Here is a 22,963-nt window from a genome sequence, read left to right as displayed (position 1 = left end):
TGTTTCAAATTCAAAGCTCGTTTACACATGCCCTGCTGCCAGTACAGTTTTATTTGTTCCGCCGAAAGGTCAGGAACGATTTCTATGAGCTCTTCAGAATCCATTTCTGAAATGAACCTGCCTTTGTGCGTTGATCCACCGGGTAGAGGAAGCTGGTTAGAACCCGTCGAAGGCACCGAGCTGGAAATCAACCGAGGAGGGGACTCGAGCAGGCTTATATCCCCGTGCTCAAATGAAGACCTTTTCGGCGTCGACGGTGTGGCCAGCTCAAAATTCATAGCTTTCCGGTCAGAACCTGGCAACTCCACCGGGAAAAATTGCCGAGAAGGAGTGGAGGAGGCTGAAGCGGATGGTGACTGCAGCCAGGGATGGGTCAAACCGCTGAACTGCGGCTGCAAGAGAGAAAGGAGTCCCGATTCCCGTTCCACACATCGAGGGTTCGTACATCTCGTATGCGGAGTTTGTGGGGTGGGCGGCCATTGTGAGTCTGCATAGATTACCCTTGACGCTGGGACAGCGCTTGTTAAAATTACATTCCCATTTTCCACCGATATATTGATCGGGGGCGGCCGCTTTTTCCTCATCATGGAGAAAGTAGATTTCTGCTCAGGTGAAGCAGAGTGGTCGCCGCCCAGATGCTGAATCTGACCAATCTTCTCAGCGAGCGATGGATTTGAACGAGCTTTGAATTTCGAGATTGGAGAGAAAAAGGAGGTCATCAAGGAAGACTAGCGGTTGGGGAGGCATAAATATCGAGAAAATTGAAGACAACGCGTAGTGGAAGAAGAAAAGAGCGCAAAGAAAAATGCAACTTGATAGATGGCCTTGTAGGAACATCCAGTATATGTTTATGAAGCCGGGCTTCATGATGGAAAGCAGCCCAATGCCAATGACACCGAATGTGTTTTACGCGAACTCAAAAGAGCCAGGGGGGCATGAGATGGGAAGCAGTCCTTCATGCTCTCAACAAGCAGTCATATCAAGCCCGAGAATTCACTGTAGAGCCATAGGCGCCGCAGATTCCAGCGAGACTTTCAGGGGGTTGATCATTTGGCGCCGATTGCGGTCAAGGAGGGCCTGAAGAAGATCCAATGCTGTAGCTCTCGAACCACCAGAATGGTCTTATCCAGTGTATGCAATTGACAGGGATCGCTCGTTGGTTGGCCGGCAGTTGCAGTGATGGAAGACAACTCATCGCTGTTGGAAACAAGGGCTTGAAGAGTAATTGGCGATGGAGAGATCTTCCCGGCGATGCTGCAGGGATTCGCGAGCTCGTTAACTAGCCCGTAGTTACTAGGCTGATTCACAGCGATGAGGTTTGAGCTTCTCTGCCGGCGGCAACAGAATCGCTTCTATTGCTTGGAATGTCAACCGCAGAGGTTCGTTTCACCAGCTAACTATTGTTCTGACTCTTCTTGCTATTGTTTATTGCCGGATGATCCCCGGGCCCGGGAGGCTGATCTCTCACAAATTTTCAAAGACGCCGTATCTCCCGCACTGCAACAAGACGATGTGAGGTCGTGCTTCCAGCGGCCACATCAGAGGACCAATGACATTTCGGGGCATCGTGCGCAGGAATAATTATGACCAGGCCAGCGGCCAGATGTTTACCGAGACTACGGTCCCTGCAAAGATGGTGCAGAGTGCCTCAGCTGCCAAAGGTCCTGCGTGGGTTCACCAGTCTCCTTTTCTCCCACACGGCTCGAGAATCCGCCCTCAAACGGGCGCCAATTCGTTAAAGATGATGGCTCTGCAGCAGGTCCTGTCTGACCAGCGATGCTTGACCGTGGAGCATTTCAAAGAAATCCCATGGCCGCTTGCGAATGACCTACTTCAGCATTTGAAGCAAAAGTAAGTGCATGGTCTTTGGATCAATGCTTCATTCTATAAATTTTTGCCCAAATAGTAACTTCTATGTCTAGCAATGCGCTTACTCTGTATATGTGGAAAATATTTGTTGCATCCTATCCTCAGGAAATGATGGTAAAGGAGCGCATATACAGGTTCAAACCTGGCTCCAAGAGAATGCAGATGCGCGAGTATTTCGGCTTGATAAACTCCGATTGTCTCCATTGGCAGACGACCATGTTTGTTTCCACCGAGCCCATGGCGCTCTCTGAGCTGGTCGAGATCTCCAATGTTTCCAGTTTAGTCTTCTTGGGAGTAACTACACCTCACCCAGGCCGGCCGCGAAATTTTGATGACCGCCCAATCAGTACGGTCACTGACCGTGTGATCAAGTCCTGGAGCGAAAGAGCCCGTGCTGGCAAGGGGTTCAGATACCTCCGCGACATGGTTTTGGACCGTCAATCTGAACTCACCCACAATATCTTTTCTTATTTGGATGCCTTTCCGGCTTTATCCGTGCTAGTTCTAAGCGGATGTCCGCATATCGATGAGGAAGGCATTCTGAAGGCCGGAGCACAGTATGGATGGCAAGCCAGCTCCTTGGATCCCCAGTATTATTCTTTCGAAAGTCTCAAGGCCGGCCATATCGGCAAACGAGGGCCCAAAAGCTTGCTGGATCGCTTCGGAAGTGAAACGACACATGACAGGCTTCCGACTTTATATTTTCATTTGGGAAACACCTCTCTCAATTCTTTATCTGACCAGCCGGACATATACCTTTTCTACAGAAAGCCAGGAAGTCCCAGCGGGAAGCAGGAATTCACCGAAAAGGCGGCCAATGTGTTGGGAGCGGATCCCCCATCGAGGACGGGCAAATCAATTCGAACACTGAAGGTTAAAGCTTCTAAAGAGCAGGATATTGTTGGGCTGCTTGCAGGCTTCAACTAATATTGATCTCTGGACCATAGCCAAAGTATAGTATGTCAACCTGTATGATGGAAATACATGGACCAGACATCCTATCCATGGCCATCGTAAACGTCTAGATTTTACAAGGCATATCAATGCTGATTCAAGTACTCAAAAGAGTAAGCTGGAACCCTCTGTAAGACGCATAGCCCAAATGATGGCCTTTTGGCTCTTTGCTCAGCTTAGGCTTAAACCCAAAGCTCGAGGTTCAAACAAGTTTCGCTTGCAAGCTGAGCTCGAGATCTCCAGGGGATTGAATTAACTAGCTACCTATCGCAAAAGCAATCAAGCGCGTATCAACTGCTTGAGCCCAATCCCAGTCATTGCTGTCATCGCCCCACTGGTGAGCATCTCGCCCTAACTGCAGACCAGCTAGCTGCATCAACTCCCTGTGCCCCTCTTGCTTTTAATCCTGCATGCCGATTCTACAGCTACATCTCTCCTCCTGTTGGAACTGCTTTATCCATCTTCCTTTGCCTCTGCAGACTTCACTGCCCAAGTCCGCTCCTGGCGGAAGCACATAGCTCGTACCCAGCCCTTGGCCGGATACTGATGAGCCAGCACGTCATGGCAGGGAACGACAAACCCACTGTCCCAGACCCGTCGAGAGATTCCGCCATCTCCTCTCCTCGCTCAAGCCTCGACTCTCGATCGCCTTCGGCCTCTCATTTCCGCTTAAACTCCCTTTCCGGGGTTTCTCCACACCGCCAGAGCCTCTCGGAGTCTCTTCGCGTCATGCCGCCGTCTCCGCGTGCACGGCGACCGTCCGTGACGCAAGCCGCATTACAGAGCCTTATCGATAACCCTCCCGCCCACAATGGCGCTGACCCGGCCTTTTCGGGCAGGGACTGGACACAGATATCGGTTGGAGAGCTGGTGGACCCGGAAGATTGCCATTTTGTAGAGGCTGATATGACAATTGAAGATGCTACAAACGTACGTTCCCATTGAGCGGTTATGAACGCGAACTACGGGCATAGGCTAATTGTTTGTTTCTGCCGTCCAGCGTCTGATCGAATGCGGAGCTTCGCTGCTCCTGATTCGGGAATCGCCAGAGCACACATCAGCAGTTGGAACTTTTGATTACGCAGACCTCAACGCTTATTTGTTGCTAGTAATCGGCATAACGAAACCGGATGATGAACATGCCGCGTCTTTAGAGGAACTCGGGAGGAAAGCAAGGGAAGGGCAAAAGATTTTACTGAGGGAGGTCAAGAATCTGAGGCCAAAGGACCCGTTTACGACGTTGCCCCCGAATGCAAGTCTGACCAAGGCCGTAGAAGTTTTTGGTGGTGGTGTGCATAGCGTGGTCGTGGTGAAAGAAAATACTTCAGAAGTTTTGGGTATTTTCAGCCAGTGGAGGCTCGTCAGATTCCTTTGGGAAAATGCCAGGAGTTTTCCTGTGATTGAGCAGCTCTATCCGCAATACCTCCGGGAATTGGGACTTGGCTCTCAGCACGTCATCTCTATCAAGTAAGTACCAAAGCCTTGATCCTATGCATCGGAAAACCGTGCTTACGTGCTTTATAGCGGAGATCGGCCATTATGCCATGCGTTAGAACTGATGAATAACGAGGGAATCTCATCGGTAGCGGTTGTTGATAATCAATTCAATGTTGTTGGAAACATATCGGTAGTAGATGTCAAGGTGAGCCCCAGGATTTCCCGTTGTTCTTCTAGAGGGTATCTTTTAATAGTCTGATAGCTTTTGACGAAGTCCACATCGCTTCCCCTTCTCCGAGATACCTGTATCCACTTTATCTCCGTTATTCTGTCGACACGAGGTCTAAACGAGGGGAAAGATTCTTTCCCAGTTTTCCATGTCAACCCTCAGTCAACTTTGGCACACACAGTCGCAAAGCTAGTTGCTACTAGATCTCACAGGTATGCCCATTGTGCCCTTCAGGACTGCCGGAGCTTTGTTAACGTAGTAGTAGAATGTGGGTGACGGATCCTCAATCCCCATCATCGTCCGGCCCTTCAACCCCCGCACACTCCTCTGTGCATATACCTCTCCCCAATCAGGCCAACCTCTCCGGGCCCGCGGCTACCAGCACCACCGGAGCTCAAATAGCTTCACCGAGAATAAGTCCCGCAGCAAGCAATCCATCGTCCCCCCCTCTCCCTCAATCCGCACAACCTCATCATCCCACGCCGATGCCGCACCCTCAAAGTTCGCCAAGTTTATACCCTGTGCCCCTCTCCTCAGCAATACCAGCCTCTGCTCTCCCAGGAGCTCGATTGTCAGGGCGTCTTGTAGGAGTCGTCAGTTTAACGGATATTTTGAATGTATATGCGCGAGCTAGTGGGTTGAAGCCCGCTGATCCTAATGAAATCCGCAACCGGCGACGGCGAAGCAGCAGCTGCAGCGTTGGAGTGCGGAAGAGCGGCGATATTGGACGGGATTTCCGGAATCGCACCGGACTCTGAGCGGAAAGTTGACGCCCTCAAGCATGAGGATCCGCCATTGCTTTTCTTTGGTCCACACAGATTTCGTTATCTAATCAACTAATCTTTTTGGTGCAAAGCATCTATTGATCTTTCTTTTTTGTTTTTTCTCTTTTTTTCCCGTCTGCTTTTGCATACCAAGCCTGGAATATGAGTTGCTCTCCACTTAGTTCTTTGCGATAATTGGACTTGGAACTAGCCGTTTCCTTTCTATGCGCTATTAACCCACCTAACTACTCTATTGGCGCTTGCTTTTTCATGGATGCTGCAACCTTGTTAGTATAAACTAGGAATACGAAGTATACATCCATGAAGCCATACAATGCAGTATCATGATGGGCTGGGCAGTTTTATTGCAATGCACTACTTGCTAACAAAGCAAGCTTTATCATTGTGACCATATGCTATTCACATGGCCATTCCACTTAAGTCTGGGCTTGACCCAGCGTCATCGTGACTGATCTAATACACCTAGTTCATTTCCGTACAAATATTCAATTTTCACTTGATAATTGCGGCTCTGAAAGAAACTACCCATGACCATGCCAACGCCTTGGGATCTCGATCTGGGGAGGTCACCCAACGGGTATATTCTCAGTATGGCGTTTATCCAGGTGTTGCTGCGATCCAATTACCGTCTGGTGAATTGCGGTGATTGTAGGGGAAGAGCGGCACAACGGCACAGAGCTCACTGGATAAAGCTTTGAGCCAATCTCCAAGGCACTATAGCGGGTGCGCAGAATGGCGTAGCCTTTCTATCTTGCAAGGAAATGCTCACCAGGCGGAGAACTTGCTGCCGAATATCTGAACTTATTTATTAGTAAGATCGGGTGAGCGAAAACGGCTTCTGGGTTATTAGAATGAGGTATCTTCTTTGAGGCTTTGGAGACCCAGTGCTACTGGTTTGTTACTCCCCGTCTCCGATCCTGGCATGTATTGTGAGCTGACCGAGCGAGCCATCTAACTTGACACTCTCAGATTGAACCGGAAACCCCCAGCATTCATATTCTTTCCACATCTGCATTGTCCTCGGAGAATCTGGGTCTGCGTAGGGTTTTCTAGGTCGTACATGCGTTAGCCGGAAGAATGATAGGAAAAGTTGGACTGGATAGTTTACCCTGGTCTACCAAAGATCTCAACAACTCGAGGACAGATAATGACGGCCGGTCGAGCGAGATCCGCGATGATCTGGCTGACTGGCGCACTAGGGAACGGCGAAAACACTATGGATTTATCATCCAGCTCTGCAAAGCCTCCAGCCCCATGTGCTCCGACGACTTCAAACCCAATCTCCTGTAACATACCCTTCGTCTCGCTCGAGTATTTTGGGTCTTGAGTAAGCAGCCTGATGCTCATGCCCCCGGTATTAGCACAAGAACGGGTGATATCAGCCAGTGTCAATGCAATTGCATGATGTATCAAAGCCCCTTCTATCACACTGGTTTCTGGCTCCCGTTCACCTTCTGGCCGAGAGCTGTTTTCTTGCCTCCACCAATCGGGCGGCTTAACGTTCAAGTCGCCTAGCCCGAAACAAACGACCTTGGTCACCCTCTTTGCATTACCAGCTCCTTCCAGTAGTTTATAAAGCTGTGCTGTGAAGGCCTTGCAAGTTTCACTCTCGCTCCATCGTTTTTGACTGATTTCAAACAGTAATCGTGCATTCTCAACGGGCCCATCGTAATTGCGTCTTGCCTGGTTGGCCCAGTCTACAAGATATGTGCAGTGGTATATCTCTGGTGGGCCCTCGGGTGTGGCTTTGACCAGGCGCCAGAACTCTTGAAACTTCACATATGATGTCCTACATCGCCGTCGTTTAGCATGGGCTCTTCTCCGTCAACTGAGCTAGGGCCTGGTAAAAAAAAAAGAGCCTTACCAGAGGGGCTTCTCCACCCCAAACATCGGATTCTTGATGTGCACAAGACTACCGTCAATACGGCGGACGGTGAACCTCTCCAGACTACGCGATTGTGCAAGTTGTTGTTCGATGTCTGCTAAATCCTCTTTCCTCCATAGTTTGACTCCTGAGTCGTACAAGTCTGCTGCGCGCTGGCTGCTCATTCTCCATGGCGAGCACCCGTAATCAAGCAACGGTTCTAGGAGCTGGCCATGTTCATCTTGTGTGGACTTCAACATCTTGGGGAGGTTCAATAGCTTGACCTTGCTGAGGACGTGAGTTTCGATATTCGAGGGACATCATCGAATTGCCAACCGATGGCGGTGGTGTGTTTAGTTAACTAGTTAACTACGCCAAGCAGGCTCCCTTTGTGTGCGCATGAGTTGCGCCGGTGAGAATCAATGCACTTGAGCAAAAAAACATACAACAGCTGGGATTCACTGTGATGATAACTAGCTACAACTATTGTGCTATTACAGGAAAATATCAGACTAACTAGAGTATAAAGCTAATAAGATCACCGCCAATTCAAAAAAACTGACTAGATTAGAATAGTTGAGTCGCGTAAAGGTTGGAATATCCTGACAGATGTGTGAGGTGTAGCCCAGGCGTGAGAAGGAAGTATAAGTGTCTTCGGGAGAAAATGTTAGTCGCTCTCGGGCACCCAGTCATAGCCGCCTTCAATAATTTCCTTTTGGGCGCGCTGGAGCTCATAACAGCTGTCAGGGTCACAGTCGAGCAAGTTCGATGGATCCGCGAGCAGAGCATGCGATGCTGGACCTCGCCATGAGCATTGACACTGTCATATATTGCAAACAGCATAAAACGGTGACCGCCAAAGAGCATTCCAAGTTGACAGTTGTCAGCAATCATTTGTCTACCCAACTATAGGATGTGTTAATCATATAATCCTCAAACACCAGGCCGATGGAGTGGAATAAGTCCGGATCTACTCACCTTCAGTAGAATTAATTTGGCGCCTGTCGCACGGTTATTCGCATCTAGAACAAGGGCTGAGCCAGTACCATTGTTCGCTGTTGCGAGACTCCGAATGGCATTACAGAAGGTATCAAATACTAGTCTGCCCTTGTGTTCCACCACCATGCGAGCTTGGCCATTCACCGACCACTCCCAATCAGCGGTTATCCCGTCGACCGGAGCGCACTGTGTAAGGCGAGTGACTTCTTCTGCCCATTGCTCCGCGTCTTGGATAAATGCTCTGGAGTATGGGTCAACGATGCGGTTGTAAAAGGATTCAATACTCCCTTTATCCCCCAAAAGCGAGACATTAATCTCATGCCGAAGTATAGGACGAAGACCTTGAAGTAGAGTACCCGGCTGGTGGTTGATATTGTTCAGCATATACTGATTTGCCCATGCGACCAGATCCCGGGCAAGGTTTGGTGAATTAACGACTCGGTTTGGTAAGTGCTCCAAGGGAACAAAATGATTTAAGGGAGCTGTTGATTTTGTATCTGTTGGCAAATCATTCATGGTACCTGATGGCGGGTTGTTGTAAAAGTCTTGAAAAGTCATGCTGTAAGACGAAGGTTTAATGTGGAGCAAGGCAAGACTTCCTTAGAGGTAGGAAGTGCTTGTATATGAAATAACTTGTTTGATTTTTCCATTTTCAAGCGTTGAGAACTTGAGGCCAGATATATATAGGTATTTCTGATATTTGTAGGTATTTCTTATATTGATATTTCTTTTATAGGTATTTCTAAATTGATGGAGGTTGATGTATTCAAGCTCCTGGAAACTGGGCTATATAAAGAGGTTGGTAGGTCACGTGGTGGGTAGCCGGATTACCTAATATAATTACCCTAAGATCCTTTGGGTTAGCTTTTTTATCTTTACTATGGACGCTCTGGTATGCCGTAGTGACCTTATCTCTGCCAGCAACTTTTGTACTCCGTACTTCATATGTAAGAAAGTGTCAGATCTCTTCATACAAATGCTATTTTGGAGCATCTAGAATTTCTCAATCATCGTATAAGCTAGAGTTCTATAAGGCTCATCAATTCATATTCTTATAGTGTAACTTTAATGAATGTGTACAAATTTTGTCTCAGAATTGCTCTAACACATCACTACATAACTTCAAATACATTATACATTGACTACTAGATAAGATCATAACTCCATCTCTAACTATAGATAATTGCGACCGTTTATAGAGGGGGAAAAAGAAAGCAGTTATGGGTCGGAAATGGCGATGGTCGCAGCATAGCGATAGTATGATGTAAAATTCTAACAGTATATGGACGAATTTTGAGTAATATTGAAGCCAAATTCTTATCCTTTTATTCCAAGCCAAGATTTCGCTCTCGCTGCACTCGAGTTAGGCCCTTCCATCATAGCCACCTGATGCGATCTGGCATCTTGCCTTTGCATGCTTCGATTGAACCGTTCAACAACTCTTCCATGATCTGACAATTTAAACGCATCGAAGATCATCCTCTTCTCCTCCGATATTACATCACCATCGGTAGCGTTCAAGTACATCAACGCAGCGGCGACAGGGAAACTTGCTAGGTGCACCCCATATGCTCCAGCAAGTGGATGCAGGAGCAAGGAAGCACCCTGGGCGATCTTTCGACAATATAATCTTGGATTTGCCTGCGGTGGGAGAACTGTGTGGGCGGTAGATAAAATCCGTAGGGTGCTGTACACAATGATGCATATTGACCAGTCCAAACACATGATATGGCACGCCGCAAGGAGATCGAGCGAAAACGACGATCGATCTGAACCGAGAGTGTAATCTGGGTTTGTGATTCCTAACTCGATGCGCCAGTTTACAAGCTCTCTTTCAAAGCCCCAACAAGTTTGAAGCAATTCGCCCCGTAGGATTGCCTGGGTTCCCGGATCTTGGCAGGCCCTCATTATATCTAGATTTTCCAGCAATGTCGGCATCTCGACGAGAATATCGATCAAGCGATCTTTTGGCGTTTTGGGAACTTCCCTCCAAGGCACGGTTTTCCATTCAGGGTTGCTTAGAACGGTCCTCTTCCGTGCCTGAATAGCCCTAGTCGTCTGTGATAGAATACCGAATTAGTTATCCTCAGGCTCGCCAAGGACTGGGGGGAGGGATATTCTAACAAGATGAAGCCTTCCGTCTACAAAAAGTTGGTGCAAGTATCCTGAAACATATGTTTCGGGTGGCTGGGAAGTCACAATAGCGAGCTCCCCGTTGATGTGGTTGCGCCAATTACGAGCCTGGGCTATTCTATCCTGGTCGTCCTGCCCAAAAAATATCTGGCGTGCATATGAGCATATGATTTTCAACGAATGAAAACGAGCGTCTGGGACTTTGGTACCTCATAAAGGCTGTACAGTCTCGATATCACGCACAACGTTGTTATGTTTTCTTTTGTTCGATTGGCGAGGGCAGAAGACATCTCAGCCAGAGAACCCATATAGTACTTAATCCCCTCTTCTATTTCCCACCGGCTATTCTTTGCTTGGCCTGCCGTTGACAGGCACACTGCAAGCATGATCTTTTTAATGGCGGGCGACGTATGGTAGAGTTGAGGTAACGTATTTGTCCAGCCTCCGCTGGCGTACTGCATGATATGCGCTGGGAACTGCTTACCTTTGGGAAGATATGCGCTCCAGAAGGTGCCGAAATAATTCTCCGCATATGCAGACCGTGCCAGAGCTGCGGGAAGGATGACCTGGGCAGATGGCTGGACGCTTCGGCGTGGCTTGCAGGGTTCAACACTGAAATTGATAAACCGGGTTTCGCGTTGGTATCCCTCACATTTCAGTCCCAATCGTAGGCATTGTCCGCATGCTGGGCGTTTCTGGTCACACTAAACGTGGCTGGCTGTTAAAATCCCGCGGGGTGGCACGCTCAGATCGATGACTTACACCTCCTTTCTTGCGTATTCTGCAAGTACCACAGCTCTTGGATCTGCCGGGAACACCCACCATCCTGTGTGTGTGCCGCAATCAAACAATGGCGCAAAACGTTTCCTTTCTCGGGGGTCAGTGACGAAGTTCTCTTGGCAATGCAGTTATCTAAGGGCTCATTCGACATCGGATTTGGAATCCTCGTTCTCTCCTCTTTAAATAGTTGGAAGACTCGACAATTTTTGCTTGTTGCGCTGCGAGAAGCATGGGGGCTAAGTCAGTTGCGCCGATTCACCTTCTGCATTTATAATTCAACACCCTAGCTTGAGGTTGTCGTGGACATGCTAAGTTTTGCGTGCTGTGTCGCTCCCGCGTAAAAACCAATCAGCTTCCAGTTCCTGGCCATTAAATCGGAGCGATCGAGGCGGCTGAGCGGCCCTTGTCCTCGTAGGATGAAGGTCAAGGATGTCGAACGGGCAGTTCAACGAGGCTTCGATTGTGCGATCCATGTCAAGCATCCCTCGCCCAATTCCAATGCCCAAATACGGGAAGGCTCCAGGGCAGCCATGCCACGATGTCGACCGTTGGGATCGCTCTTCGTCGTCGTTTGGTGGACGCGGTGGCTTGACGTTGGTCTGCCGGTCTTGGCAGCTGAGTCAGACGGTGCGCGGCTGGGGCTGGCGCTAAACCCAACCTGGAAGCTTTCCGCGCTGGAGCAAATCACGTTTCCGGAGCTTGACTAAGCGCCAGTATCAAGCAACATCTGGAGCTCATCGCGGTGTTGTCGATCAAACCGCTGCACTGAGCTATCACGACTTTTTGATTCTTAGCTTCGAAGGGCAGTGGGAATGGGAAAATCCTTCTTGAACTATGAAAGATATAAATACCCATATCTTTCTCTTTTCCTTTTCACCATGGGCTTGCCCGGCATCGTCCTCCCTCGTTCTCCTAACCTTTTCGGAATCTTGTCAGTAAATTCGCGAGATCAGTCAACTTGATCACCGTCCTCCTTGATCCAGCCATGGTGAAAGTCGACCGTCCACCGGCCAATGCTTTCGTAGCAAAGGCCAGGAAACTTTACAACCCAATTGGATTCTCCAAGGGCTACAACTTCATTCTCTTCTTTATCTTTGCTGGCGCCCTGATGGGGTTCACTCTCGCTCGATTCCAGTATCTCGACTACTATGGCATCTTTTGCGGCAGCCCGGGTATCGGCGAATGCTACTTTTTTACAAAGGGCGTTGAGGAGATCGGCCTGATTATTCACCTTGGCACGATCCTCCCAGCTTCGTTTCTCGTCTGCTTCCAATTCGTCCCTGCGATCCGGCACAAGGCCATAATGCTCCACAGAATCAATGGCTACGTGATCCTGGCCTTATCGCTCGTCAGCACCATCGGCGCTTTCATGGCCGCCAGACATGCTTTTGGAGGCAGTCTAGAAACCCAGCTGGGAATTGGCTTTGTTGGAATTCTTTTCATCATATGTATGGTTTTGGGGTATATCAACATCAAGCGATTGCAACTCGAACAACACAGAGCCTGGATGCTCAGAGGATGGTTTTATGTAGGTTATCACCGGCTGATCCTCACAAACACCACACAGCTAACTTGATTGTTTCAAGGCTTCGTCCATTATCACCCTACGGATTATCATGGTTATTATGGCAAACATCATTAGTGCAGGTGATGAATACTATAGCCCCAGGATGTGTGCGCAAATCGACTACACGCTCGGACAGAATCGAACACTCCGAAATTACCCCGACTGCGATGTCTTCTACTCGGGCGAAAATCTGAGTAAACAGGTTCTGGTTCAGGGAAAGTTCGGAAGTGGAGGCAACGCAATGACAGCCGGCACCGCCTTAGGTCTCTCTTTTGGACCGTCCCTGTGGTTAGCGTTTGCGCTCCATGCCATTGGGATTGAAATTTATGTGCGTTCTGCGAACCCATCCTTTTATCCCATTTTCACACTCGTGGGAAATTGCAAAGCTAATAAATGGTGATGCGCCTGTAGCTTCGTTTGACTCCATTCGAAGCTGAAAGACTTCGAAGCATATCTTATCAACGGCAGCAAGAAGCTGGAATGAGGAACCCTGGCCGGGCTGGATTGACAGCCGACCGCCTAGGAGACGCAACAACGTGGAAACCCGCATACGACGCATGTCCGTCGCACGACGATCCCCATGAACTCTCTCAGTACAATGGAAATGAACGAATGTGACAACCTTGACGGTCTATATATATATAGCGTGTTAGAGTATGCGTTGTGGATCGACTACAAGCCACCAAACACGTTTGACCCTTTATTCTGAACTATGTACTTCGTATACTACCCATCTTAATTCCCGTTTTTGGATCTGTATTACCAACAGATGCAGTCTCGAAAATCTCCAGATGAAATGCGAAGGCCACTTCGAATACCGGACCTTGGGACATGGTATATGTGGCTCAGGAACACAAATCGAGTCTAAGGAGCAGCCTTCGCAGGGAGCCAAGATGGTCGTGGCCTTCTTCGCCATGATCATGCATCTTCAGTGTCCCATGCGCGAGATGAAAGAGGGCAGCAACACCACATAGGAGTGCTCAGCATCTGTTCAAATTTCTACCATTTATTAGCCACCATAGAAGTAATATGCTAAACTCGCTTAGTTTGACATGAAATCCAATTCTTCCATTTTGAAAGTGCATGGGATAGTGGCCTCGTTACGAAAAACAGCCTACCTAGGACTTTTACTTGGAAAAGTGTATGAAGCTGTTTAGCGAAAGTATCTCCAAAGTGCGTTGCAGGTGTTAATTATAGATGTCTTGGGCCGTAACGATATCATTTATTATCCTCCTCCGGTGCTGTAGCCAGGACATCCTACTCATTGCCAGCCATTGATGACGACCAACGTAGCTGCATCTCGGAATTCGAGATGTGATGCTCCAGGTTTTCCAGCTCTTTGGCCGTAAACTCAAGCTTCGCCCACTAGTTAACGAAACCGACATCATCACCCCTCTCCTCGTCTCCCCCACAACGCTCCTCTCATTCTGCCTCTCTGGACTGCCAGCATCAATTCAATCAACATTCTTATCCTCCGCGTTTCTACAGTCTGCTGTTCTATTCCTGGCATTCGGGACCGCATTCAGTCTCAGACTAGCGACGGGTCACGCATCGTCTTCTAGAATGCTTCCATGCAACCAGGGCCCTTGTTTATCCGTCTGTCGATAACCAAGTCAAAGAAGCAAATAACAACCTTAAGCATATCAGATTCTACTATCCTCCATCGCAGCTAGCTAACCTACACGCGCTTTGTGCGTATCCGACGCCGTGAACCCATACCTTGCCTTGGAATCCTCGGCCGTTAAATGCCCATTGACTCGCTGCCCCTCTCCTCTCCCAACCTGCAACAAACCAGCACATTCAATTTCTAAAACCTCACATACGAACGTCCTTCGCACTGCGCCTCCCTCCCTCGCGAACCCTTAACCGTCAATTTTGACAAAACTTCCCCACCATTGATTTCGCCGAGTTTCTCCAGTGCGTAACCCTCCTTGCGAAGGTAGGGTCGTCTAAACACCCAACAACGAACTTGCAATGTCTCACTCCAATTCTTTCGGCGGAAGCCATGCAGGCCATGGCGAACGACACGCAGCCGGACCGCCGGCGTCTTTCAACAGGATAGTGGAGGAGGATGAGAATGTGACGTCGCCCACAACCTCCACTTTTCACAGAACAGGGCCTCCCCGATTGGGGGTCCAAGTGCATCATACCCTTAGTCCCGTACAGTCTGGGGACGGTGTAGGCACATTTGGGGAGTTCGGTGCCTTTGGACCAAATCCGTTTGGCGGCAGAGGCGAACAGGAGCAAGGCTCGTTCGGCCCCGCAGCTGGTTCAAGCGATACGGGCTTCCCCAATCATTACGCCTTGGGCCGCCGCACTTCAGTGTCGGCTGAATCGTTGAATCCCAGTAGCTCCGGCTCGGATTCATGGACGCCGCCTTTCCATCAGAAGAGCCCAGAGCAGTTGAGCCGGCTGAAGACTGCAGTTGCGTCCAACTTCCTCTTTTCTCACCTCGAGGAAGACCAATGCAAGACTGTGCTAAATGCACTCGTGGAGAAACCTGTTCCCGCCAAGGACATCAAGGTAATCACCCAAGGAGATGCTGGAGATTATTTTTATATTGTTGAGCAAGGACATTTTGATGTTTTTATTCACCCGTCCGGATCCGCCCAGCCAGGTCCTAATGGCCTGGGAAGCAAGGTCAATTCGATTGGACCAGGAGGATCGTTTGGTGAACTTGCGCTTATGTACAATGCTCCTCGAGCTGCTACGGTGGTGTCGACGGAGCCATCAACCGTCTGGGCGCTGGACCGTGTCACCTTCCGAAGAATCTTGATGGACTCGGCCTTTAAAAGGCGGCGCATGTATGAAGCGTTCTTGGAAGAAGTTCCTCTTCTGTCGTCCCTAAAACCCTACGAACGTTCCAAAATTGCTGATGCTTTGGACACCATCAAATACCCGGCAGAACATACGATTATTGCAGAAGGCGATCCCGGCGACGCATTTTACTTGCTTGAATCCGGTGAAGCGGCCGCATATAAACGTGGCATCGACGGCCCAACCAAGCATTACAAGCGGGGCGACTACTTTGGCGAACTGGCTTTACTCGACGATAAACCAAGGCAGGCTAGTGTGATTGCTAAAACAGATGTTAAAGTTGCGCAGCTGGGAAGGGATGGGTTCAAGAGATTGCTAGGTCCTGTGGAGGATATCATGCGACGTACGGAATATGGTGTCCCCGAAGGACAGACAAAGTTGGAAGCATCCGAAGAGTAGACTCTACACAACAGAAAAGTGCTACTGGACGCAAATGGTTGCGCGCTTTATCGCATTTTCGCTCCCTTTTTCTTTTTGAATCTTGCTTCCATATCCTCTCTGTGCCTTTATCTTTTGGTTTTTTTATCCATTTGGTGGGCATTTAAAACGCAGAATCTCAGGCTCTATATGTCAAGTGAAGAAAACTTACGTGTCGCGGCCTTGAAAGCTATATAAATATAGTTCACCAATTTTAAAAGACGAAAGTGTCCTATTCTAAATAGATGCATTCTCTCCTTCCCATTAGCTCTGATGAATCATTCTCTGCTAGTCATTTTCATTCCCCCATATCCACCATTCAAAACTCAAGTTGGTGTGGCCCTCCCTGGCTGATTGACTGGCCAGGCTCATATTTTAATGGAGGATAACAATGATAAGAGGTTCTTTTAAGGTGGTGGCAATAAAAATGCCAAAGTGGCCCTCAAATGCGCCTTATGCCTCTCGACACAAAGCCAACAGAGTATTGTAATACTATCGGCCAAACAAACATGGTTGAGGGCTAAAGGGCTGCAGGGATCAAAAGAATGAACTGCCTTCGTTGCTCGCATCCGCCTTTCGGCTCTCATCTCATACGGACACTTGCTGATAGGTTGATATGACCCATAGCATACAGGTTTCCCTCCATAAAATCATTCAAACCGCTCTCAATATCGAAATTACTGCCTACCTAAATCGTTATCGTTAATTTCTAGATGGCCCCGGGGTTTTAATTAATATTGATAGTTGCTTCTGGTTGCCTCAGCCTACGCATATAGTCGCCAGCCGGGTATCATTCAGAAGGCTCGAGCCAAAAGTCATTATAAACCATGGTATGCGAGGGCTTTTGAGTCCTTCATCCCAGTAGAATTGAAACAACGAACACGATAACAGGAAGGGAACACAATACCTCAGCTAGGCCAAAGTCCTAGAGACTTAGACGCAGCGTAGGAACTAATGCTGATAATTGCAATCAGATATAAGGAGCTCAAATTGAGCCTAGCGCGTCTGATTGTTATTCCTCGGTTTCATCAGGAAGTTGCAAGTTCGATCCCTTCCCGGGGACGTTCCTGTTTTTGTTTCTATCTTTTTTTATTGATCTTGGAACATATAGAGCAATGCACCTGTATTCTTCTGTGCACACCCTGTAAGATGCATTTCCCCTGAACCCACAACACTCGAATCACGCTTTTGCGGACAAAGGAAGGGTCTAGACCAGGTTTTCGAGTTGATTTGCCGCGACAACTTCTCGGTGAAAATGCATCGTCAAGCCCGAAGCTATATCCAAACATCCGTGCCCCGGTCACGGTCACAGTCACTGTTGCAACCTACCTCTGAATTAGTCAACTTTCAAGCGAAATGTATGCTGGGTGCACTGCTTTCCAACAAAGTGTGCAATGCAACATCACAAGTATTGTTTCAGTTCTACATAGCCATGTGGATCAAGAAATGCTAGAAATGCCCGTCGCAGAGTATAAGCTGAAAGATACAATCAATTGGATGGAGTAGGAGCATCCAATGATGGCTCTCTTGGTAAAAGAGAACGACAAAAATGTTTTTTTTGCATTGACTTCTCATGATAGATATTGGGTAGCTTTACCCGACTTTGCCAGCTTGACCCACTTCAATGAACCAGCCCCTTGAGAGCGTCTGGGCAATTAAGGAAGTGACAGAGCGAAATCTAGATGTTCGTACAAGAAGGGACGAGTACATTTTATTGAAACGGCGAGCCCCGCCTGCAGGGAAACACGGCTAGCAGAGAGACCCGATCGGGTTAAGCAGTCTTTTGAGATACAGTTCTCGACTAGTGATCAACGAAAAATCTTTTCTGTTTTGATCAAGATAAGCAGGAAAGCATGGGTCAGATCCGAAAAGAAGAATCCCATGGCGATCGTCATACTTATTTATGGCTCTAGAATCTTGTTTGGAATTCACTTTCAAGTTTGGCAGCCAATATCCTGCAGTTGCAGATTGTGGGGAAAGAGGCAATCCCTCGAATGGGGCCGATATGAGAGCCCTGTGCGCGATTATATGTGGAGACCAATCCTGGCGAATCTAGGGTGCGGCTGCACTGATAAGAGCTTCATCGGACCAAAGGCAAGTACAGAGGCGTTGCCGTATCACCAGGCACCCCCGAATTCGTAACTATCACGACGCCCAGGCCCCAGTGGTTCTGTTGCGCGGATAAAGGGCCCTTGAACGTGGCGCCGACATTGTATCTAGCCGCTTGAGAGGTATCAATAAGGAGTAGCGAGACCTTCTCATGGCGAGTCTGAAAAAAGCCATAGTCACCGGGATGTGACGAGTCGAAACACCATGGACATGTACCGACACATCAGCTGCACGTGGCTTGGCTATGCGGGGAAGTGGTCTCACAGCAGCGGGAAACCATTCTGATCTTTACTGGAAGATTTTCCCTGTGTGTCGCACCCGAGATCTCAGATCTCGCATCTCGGGGAGGACAACCGAAGGCATGCTGTTACTGAAAAGGCCGGATGGAAATAGGGGAACAACTCAATTCTGGGCGAGAAATCCCACAATCGCAGATGATTAGTTATTTTGCCCTGACGCAATGCCGGAGTGCATATTAAACGTACGGAAGGAAAATCTGATACTCTGTCGATCCCGATGCGATCCACAGAGGCGTCAAATTATGGCGACTTTCTGGATTTGCAATGGAAAACGAATTTTGGCCAAGCCATAGTTTATGGTTCGCCCTCAAAGCTATTTCTGGCGAGCTTTCGAAGCAACTCCCGTCACTGAAGTGCACACTCTTGTAGCCTTCTCCATGGGTATTGGCGAGGATGCAGGTTTGCTCCGGCTAGCATATGTCACCACCAGGCCTCCCGTCAGAGGATTCGCCCCGGTTTCGAAAGGATATCTATCATTGTGTGGCTTGGGTGGCGATCTGTGGACGAGCGCTGGTGTTTCCAGCTGTCGGGACGAAGGGACGGAAGTTGAGGAAGATTGAAGGTTGAAGGTCGCCTTGACGTAACGCAATGGTTACAGGTACAGCGCGATACCACCGAAATGCGTGTCGATGTGCCATCCGTACCGTACCGTTACCAGCCCAGTCCCCTGGGACAGAGTGTTCCATCTTCAAAACCAGCCAACTTGTTCCAGCACGTCCGCTGAAAAACGCTCGCTTTCTCAGCACCCATCCGGCTTGGAAATCTAAAGGCTTACAAGCTTTTCCTCGCGTCCTCGCGCACAAGAGCGAGGTACCGTTATCCGCAGATCCGGCTCCAATCAACACGCCAGCTCCTCTCTTTCATAGCTCCAGCCCTCCCGAGGTCAACCAAGGAATATATGAGGGGAGCCTCATAACGTCTTAGGGGTTTGAGGACTGCCATTCGGTTCCTTGTTTTTTTGACACAGCAGAAACCCTCGCCACTCCACAGGATCGAACCTGCATATGCATACGTACCCTAGTGCCGCCACTCCCGTGCCTGGATGGAAGGTGGTACAGAAGAATAGGGATGGGGCTCGAGCTGTTGGTTGGCAAATCCGGAGCTAAAAAAGGGTAAAAAAAAAGCAAAAGGGGGAAAATGGCTCTCGCGCAGGGTTTCTGCCTTGTTTTCTTGCATCTGCAATCTGGCCGGGCCTGGGTAGCTGCATAGCTTCCAATTTCTCCGGCACGACTGGGTGCGGTTGATATCCTCTGTTCTGCTTGCTACGCATGCGCTTGAGATGCTGGAAAAATATTTTTGATCTGAATTGATGCACTGTTGTAGTTGTCACAAAAACATGTTCCTCTTAATCTCATCAAAACTAGGGAATAGGCTATAAAACTATAATTAACAAGAGCCAGTATTAAAAGTGCAGCAAAACAACCACCACTCATTACAACCCTCTCCAAAAGGCAATATGCGTGGAACTCCTTAGCCCTTGCCTTGCGGCATCCCTTGTGTATACATCAAACACCAACTTTTGAGTACTCCTTCAAAAAGCTCACAATGCCTCCCACTAGTCCCATGCTGCAAAGTGTAAGAAAGACCAACTATGAAAGTGCAAAAGTCAACGGAGCAAAAACCAAAGAGGTAAAATGAATAAACAGAAATAAGCAGCTTTCTCATTAGAATAAGCATCCCAACAAAGTATAGCGGGTATGTGCAAAGAGAAATATTGCTTGCATGTCGTCTCCCTGTACGCTTCTTTTAGTTGCACAAGTCATGTCGAGCAACGCTGGAAAAAGAAAATCAATACCAGGTAACTGGCTCAACAACTGTTTTGGGTACTAGCTTTTGAAAATGGGTATCCGTCGCTCCTTTTCTTTTCCTCGAAAGAAGTGGAAACACGCCATCGCAGTACAGTGAATTCTCATGATATCCAATCAAGGCGGCTTAATAAAACAGGCATGGGGTATGTGGTGTGAGGTATAGGTAAAGAGGGTACCATGAACATAGTATGAATTTGGGGTATGGGGTTGTTTTTTTTTTGTCGTCCGTGATTGCTGGGTATCGATCATCAAAATCGACGCAATAACACGCTAATAATTAGTTAACTGAACGCTCCAAATTGGCATAGCGAAACTCTTTGAACCAAGATAGCCTTTGGGCATTAGTTAAGTGGCCTATAAGTCACTCGTCGGCCGAGTTCGCAGGCATGAACGCCGAGTTATCGAAGCTGTCGGGTTTCCAGAACCCATTATTGAAACATTCTTGCCATATATCGTCAGAGACTTCCGTGCCAGTGATGGGATCTAGCGACCCTCGACAGCGAAACCGGACTTCAGAGCTATCCAACTCGGGTGCCAAATCGGCGGAGACATCTAGTGCTGACTCAGCTGCAGAATCTTCGATCAAATCCGGAGCCACCAGCTCAGGCAAGCCTATATCGGATTCTTGCGAATTTTCGTTCAAGGGTGTTGCAGCCTCAGATAGAAACTCCGTACTGAAGTTATTTGACGACTCAGTTTCAGCAGCTGGTTCGACCGAATTAGATTGTGCATTAGTGTCAATATTGGCTGTAGGCTCCTGCAAAGGTCCACTGTCTGCACTATTCTGTGCAATTGGCTCCACATCTGTATTTCGCAGTCCAGGGCTTTCAGAATGAGACGCAATTGAGGTTGATCCAGAAGTATGGTCGATCCTCGATGGCTGTGAAACGAACGTCGATGGTTGTACGGTCAACTCGCTGGAAACCGAACCAGTTGTTGAACATCTCGATGCTTCTCCACCTTGTTGGTGAGCTAATGCTTCTGGTGCCACACTGTTAATATGGTTGCCGTGCGGGGCCACCATCGCACCGGGTTGCGCTGTGATCTCCCGAGTGTCAGGGCGGAATGAGTTGTGCCATTCGCTGTAAGGATTCCACATTACTGTCTGGCCGTAGAAGTAACTATTGCTAAGGGACGTATCGAATGCCGGTCTGCTCATTGTACCCGCAGCGGCTGATGCGCTTCCCGAAACCATCTGCTCCATCGGGTGGACCTGTGGGGCACTGTAACGCCGAATTTGGGACTGAGCTGCAGGCACATTATGCATTGCTTCTTCGTTGAAAGAGCCATATTGGTACCCCATACGCTGAACAGCCCGGTCAGCACGTCGTCGCTTTGGCTTTGCGTGTGGGGTATTTGGCAGCGTCGCGTAGAACATTCTCCGAGAGATTGAGCGAGAGTACGGGTCTGGCGTTTGGGGCCAAGTAGCACCAGGCGTAACCTCTACATTGGCTGACGAAGCTGACAATGAACGTTGTGCTGGGAAAGAAGATTCGATCGGTTGACTCATGCCTGGCAGATTTGCGCCATGGGCATTTGGGGGGAGTGCGACCGACGGGTAAGACATAGATCTTGTATTGGATTGAGGTTGAATCCATGAATCTGTTGGTGCATATGGCGGTACACTGCGGGAAGCTTCGCCGTATGGATTCATGTAACGGGGTGCCTGGTACCACTGAGGTGTGCTAGGAGCGCCATTTTCATAGCCCCGAGATAGGTACGGACTGGGGCCAGAGTAATACGGAGACCCCATAAACCGGTGGCCTGAAGTGAAGTATGAGGGATGCATGTTCAACTGCATATCGAGTTTATCATTTTGGGTCTCTAAGTTCCGCATCCTTTGTCGATGAAAGTTATCTTCTTCTTCCTCATACATTTCTTCGTTTTTTACTGCTTCTCGGGTGATCCGCAGTCCTCGGCCCGTACGAATCTTGTGGCACGTTGACGCTTTTTGCGCGGATTCGAAACGAGCTTCAAGGGATCGATCTAGGCGCCTAGAGGCAGCAATAAATGCCCTGGTCTTGATTTTAGCTACCGATCAAGTCATTTTCCTGGAGCAAACGAGCTACCTTTCTTGATTTTCCCCAGTTGACCGTTCGGTCTTCCGTTTTGCTTTCGTACGTTGGACTTTCGGCATGGTAAATGAGGGATAAAATGTGGACAAGAAGCGGTTGTCCCTAGATAAGGATGTGCCTGAGGATAACGGCAAAATATAAATGCCGACTTCTCGGCAGAGAATTAAATGAAAACACGGCGGCTCAAAGTTGACGACAGTGAGAGGAATGAGGCGCTACGCCAATACACTACCTGCTACCGGGCAGGCTCTTGAAGGGTATTAGAAGCTAGAGGGTATTAAAAGAGATTAATACATCGAAGATATATTCTGCAAGGGAGAGCAGTACAGGCGAAAAGAGGAAGACGATGAAAAGGAAGGGGAAAAAACAGCAATCGGGAGAGGGAAAGTGGGAGCTCTTAAGCTGCAAGCTCAGGTCCTTGGTTCGAAGCTCAGTTTATGGTTTGGCTCTCCAGTGGTTTGCACATACAACGGAGGAGGGCGACCTAAAGCTAATCCAGCACGTTACATGCAATGTAACAAGGTAACTATGGTGAGAATATGTATCAGGCCCCAGGATCGTTTGTGGATGTACGTAGTGCGCAACCGTGGTCAGCCTTCAAGGCGCCTAGATTCCCTATCAAAAGCCATTTACCACGGTGTTAATTTTTGGGGGAATGATCAGAACCCCGAGTTGTACATACTCACATTATTAACCTAGGATGCGGCCTTTTTCCATCTTAGGCCTCGGATCCGGGCGCGATGGCACATATGGCCTGGGTTATTTGATAATCGATCTTAATGCAGGAGGTAATTTGGGAATGATATGAAATAAACCCGGGC

The 22,963-nt window shown here is 48.6% G+C and overlaps 9 protein-coding genes across 9 annotated transcripts; 4 read left to right on the top strand and 5 right to left on the bottom strand.

The window, feature by feature from the left end:
* Nucleotides 1–82: 82 nt before the first annotated feature.
* On the bottom strand, nucleotides 83–480 carry UREG_01968 (uncharacterized protein; the record flags this gene model as incomplete). Its single annotated transcript, XM_002542406.1, has 2 exons — nucleotides 83–152; nucleotides 296–480. 2 exons carry the CDS (start codon nucleotides 478–480, stop codon nucleotides 83–85), a joined length of 255 nt encoding a protein of 84 aa, XP_002542452.1.
* Nucleotides 481–1,980: 1,500 nt separating this feature from the next.
* UREG_01967 (uncharacterized protein) lies at nucleotides 1,981–2,796 on the top strand (the record flags this gene model as incomplete). The annotated part of the gene is made up of 1 exon (XM_002542405.1): nucleotides 1,981–2,796. The coding sequence occupies one exon, from the start codon at nucleotides 1,981–1,983 to the stop codon at nucleotides 2,794–2,796; it is 816 nt and encodes a 271-aa protein (XP_002542451.1).
* Nucleotides 2,797–3,384: 588 nt separating this feature from the next.
* Nucleotides 3,385–4,294, top strand: UREG_01966 (uncharacterized protein; the record flags this gene model as incomplete). The annotated part of the gene is made up of 2 exons (XM_002542404.1): nucleotides 3,385–3,753; nucleotides 3,824–4,294. The coding sequence occupies 2 exons, from the start codon at nucleotides 3,385–3,387 to the stop codon at nucleotides 4,292–4,294; spliced, it is 840 nt and encodes a 279-aa protein (XP_002542450.1).
* Nucleotides 4,295–6,378: 2,084 nt separating this feature from the next.
* On the bottom strand, nucleotides 6,379–7,398 carry UREG_01965 (uncharacterized protein; the record flags this gene model as incomplete). Its single annotated transcript, XM_002542403.1, has 2 exons — nucleotides 6,379–7,063; nucleotides 7,139–7,398. 2 exons carry the CDS (start codon nucleotides 7,396–7,398, stop codon nucleotides 6,379–6,381), a joined length of 945 nt encoding a protein of 314 aa, XP_002542449.1.
* A 3,045-nt stretch (nucleotides 7,399–10,443) lies between these two features.
* Nucleotides 10,444–11,095, bottom strand: UREG_01964 (uncharacterized protein; the record flags this gene model as incomplete). Its single annotated transcript, XM_002542402.1, has 2 exons — nucleotides 10,444–10,974; nucleotides 11,033–11,095. 2 exons carry the CDS (start codon nucleotides 11,093–11,095, stop codon nucleotides 10,444–10,446), a joined length of 594 nt encoding a protein of 197 aa, XP_002542448.1.
* A 940-nt stretch (nucleotides 11,096–12,035) lies between these two features.
* UREG_01963 (uncharacterized protein) lies at nucleotides 12,036–13,235 on the top strand (the record flags this gene model as incomplete). The annotated part of the gene is made up of 3 exons (XM_002542401.1): nucleotides 12,036–12,578; nucleotides 12,637–12,945; nucleotides 13,029–13,235. 3 exons carry the CDS (start codon nucleotides 12,036–12,038, stop codon nucleotides 13,233–13,235), a joined length of 1,059 nt encoding a protein of 352 aa, XP_002542447.1.
* Nucleotides 13,236–15,419: 2,184 nt separating this feature from the next.
* UREG_01962 (cAMP-dependent protein kinase regulatory subunit) lies at nucleotides 15,420–15,833 on the top strand (the record flags this gene model as incomplete). Its single annotated transcript, XM_002542400.1, has 1 exon — nucleotides 15,420–15,833. The coding sequence occupies one exon, from the start codon at nucleotides 15,420–15,422 to the stop codon at nucleotides 15,831–15,833; it is 414 nt and encodes a 137-aa protein (XP_002542446.1).
* A 2,098-nt stretch (nucleotides 15,834–17,931) lies between these two features.
* Nucleotides 17,932–18,323, bottom strand: UREG_01961 (uncharacterized protein; the record flags this gene model as incomplete). Its single annotated transcript, XM_002542399.1, has 2 exons — nucleotides 17,932–18,120; nucleotides 18,279–18,323. The coding sequence occupies 2 exons, from the start codon at nucleotides 18,321–18,323 to the stop codon at nucleotides 17,932–17,934; spliced, it is 234 nt and encodes a 77-aa protein (XP_002542445.1).
* Nucleotides 18,324–20,428: 2,105 nt separating this feature from the next.
* UREG_01960 (uncharacterized protein) lies at nucleotides 20,429–22,204 on the bottom strand (the record flags this gene model as incomplete). Its single annotated transcript, XM_002542398.1, has 2 exons — nucleotides 20,429–22,082; nucleotides 22,137–22,204. 2 exons carry the CDS (start codon nucleotides 22,202–22,204, stop codon nucleotides 20,429–20,431), a joined length of 1,722 nt encoding a protein of 573 aa, XP_002542444.1.
* Nucleotides 22,205–22,963: the final 759 nt, after the last annotated feature.

This window comes from Uncinocarpus reesii, genomic scaffold, assembly GCF_000003515.1.
Source record: "Uncinocarpus reesii 1704 scaffold_1 genomic scaffold, whole genome shotgun sequence".
NCBI lineage: Eukaryota > Fungi > Ascomycota > Eurotiomycetes > Onygenales > Onygenaceae > Uncinocarpus > Uncinocarpus reesii.
This window is presented reverse-complemented; position numbering and strand designations above follow the sequence as displayed.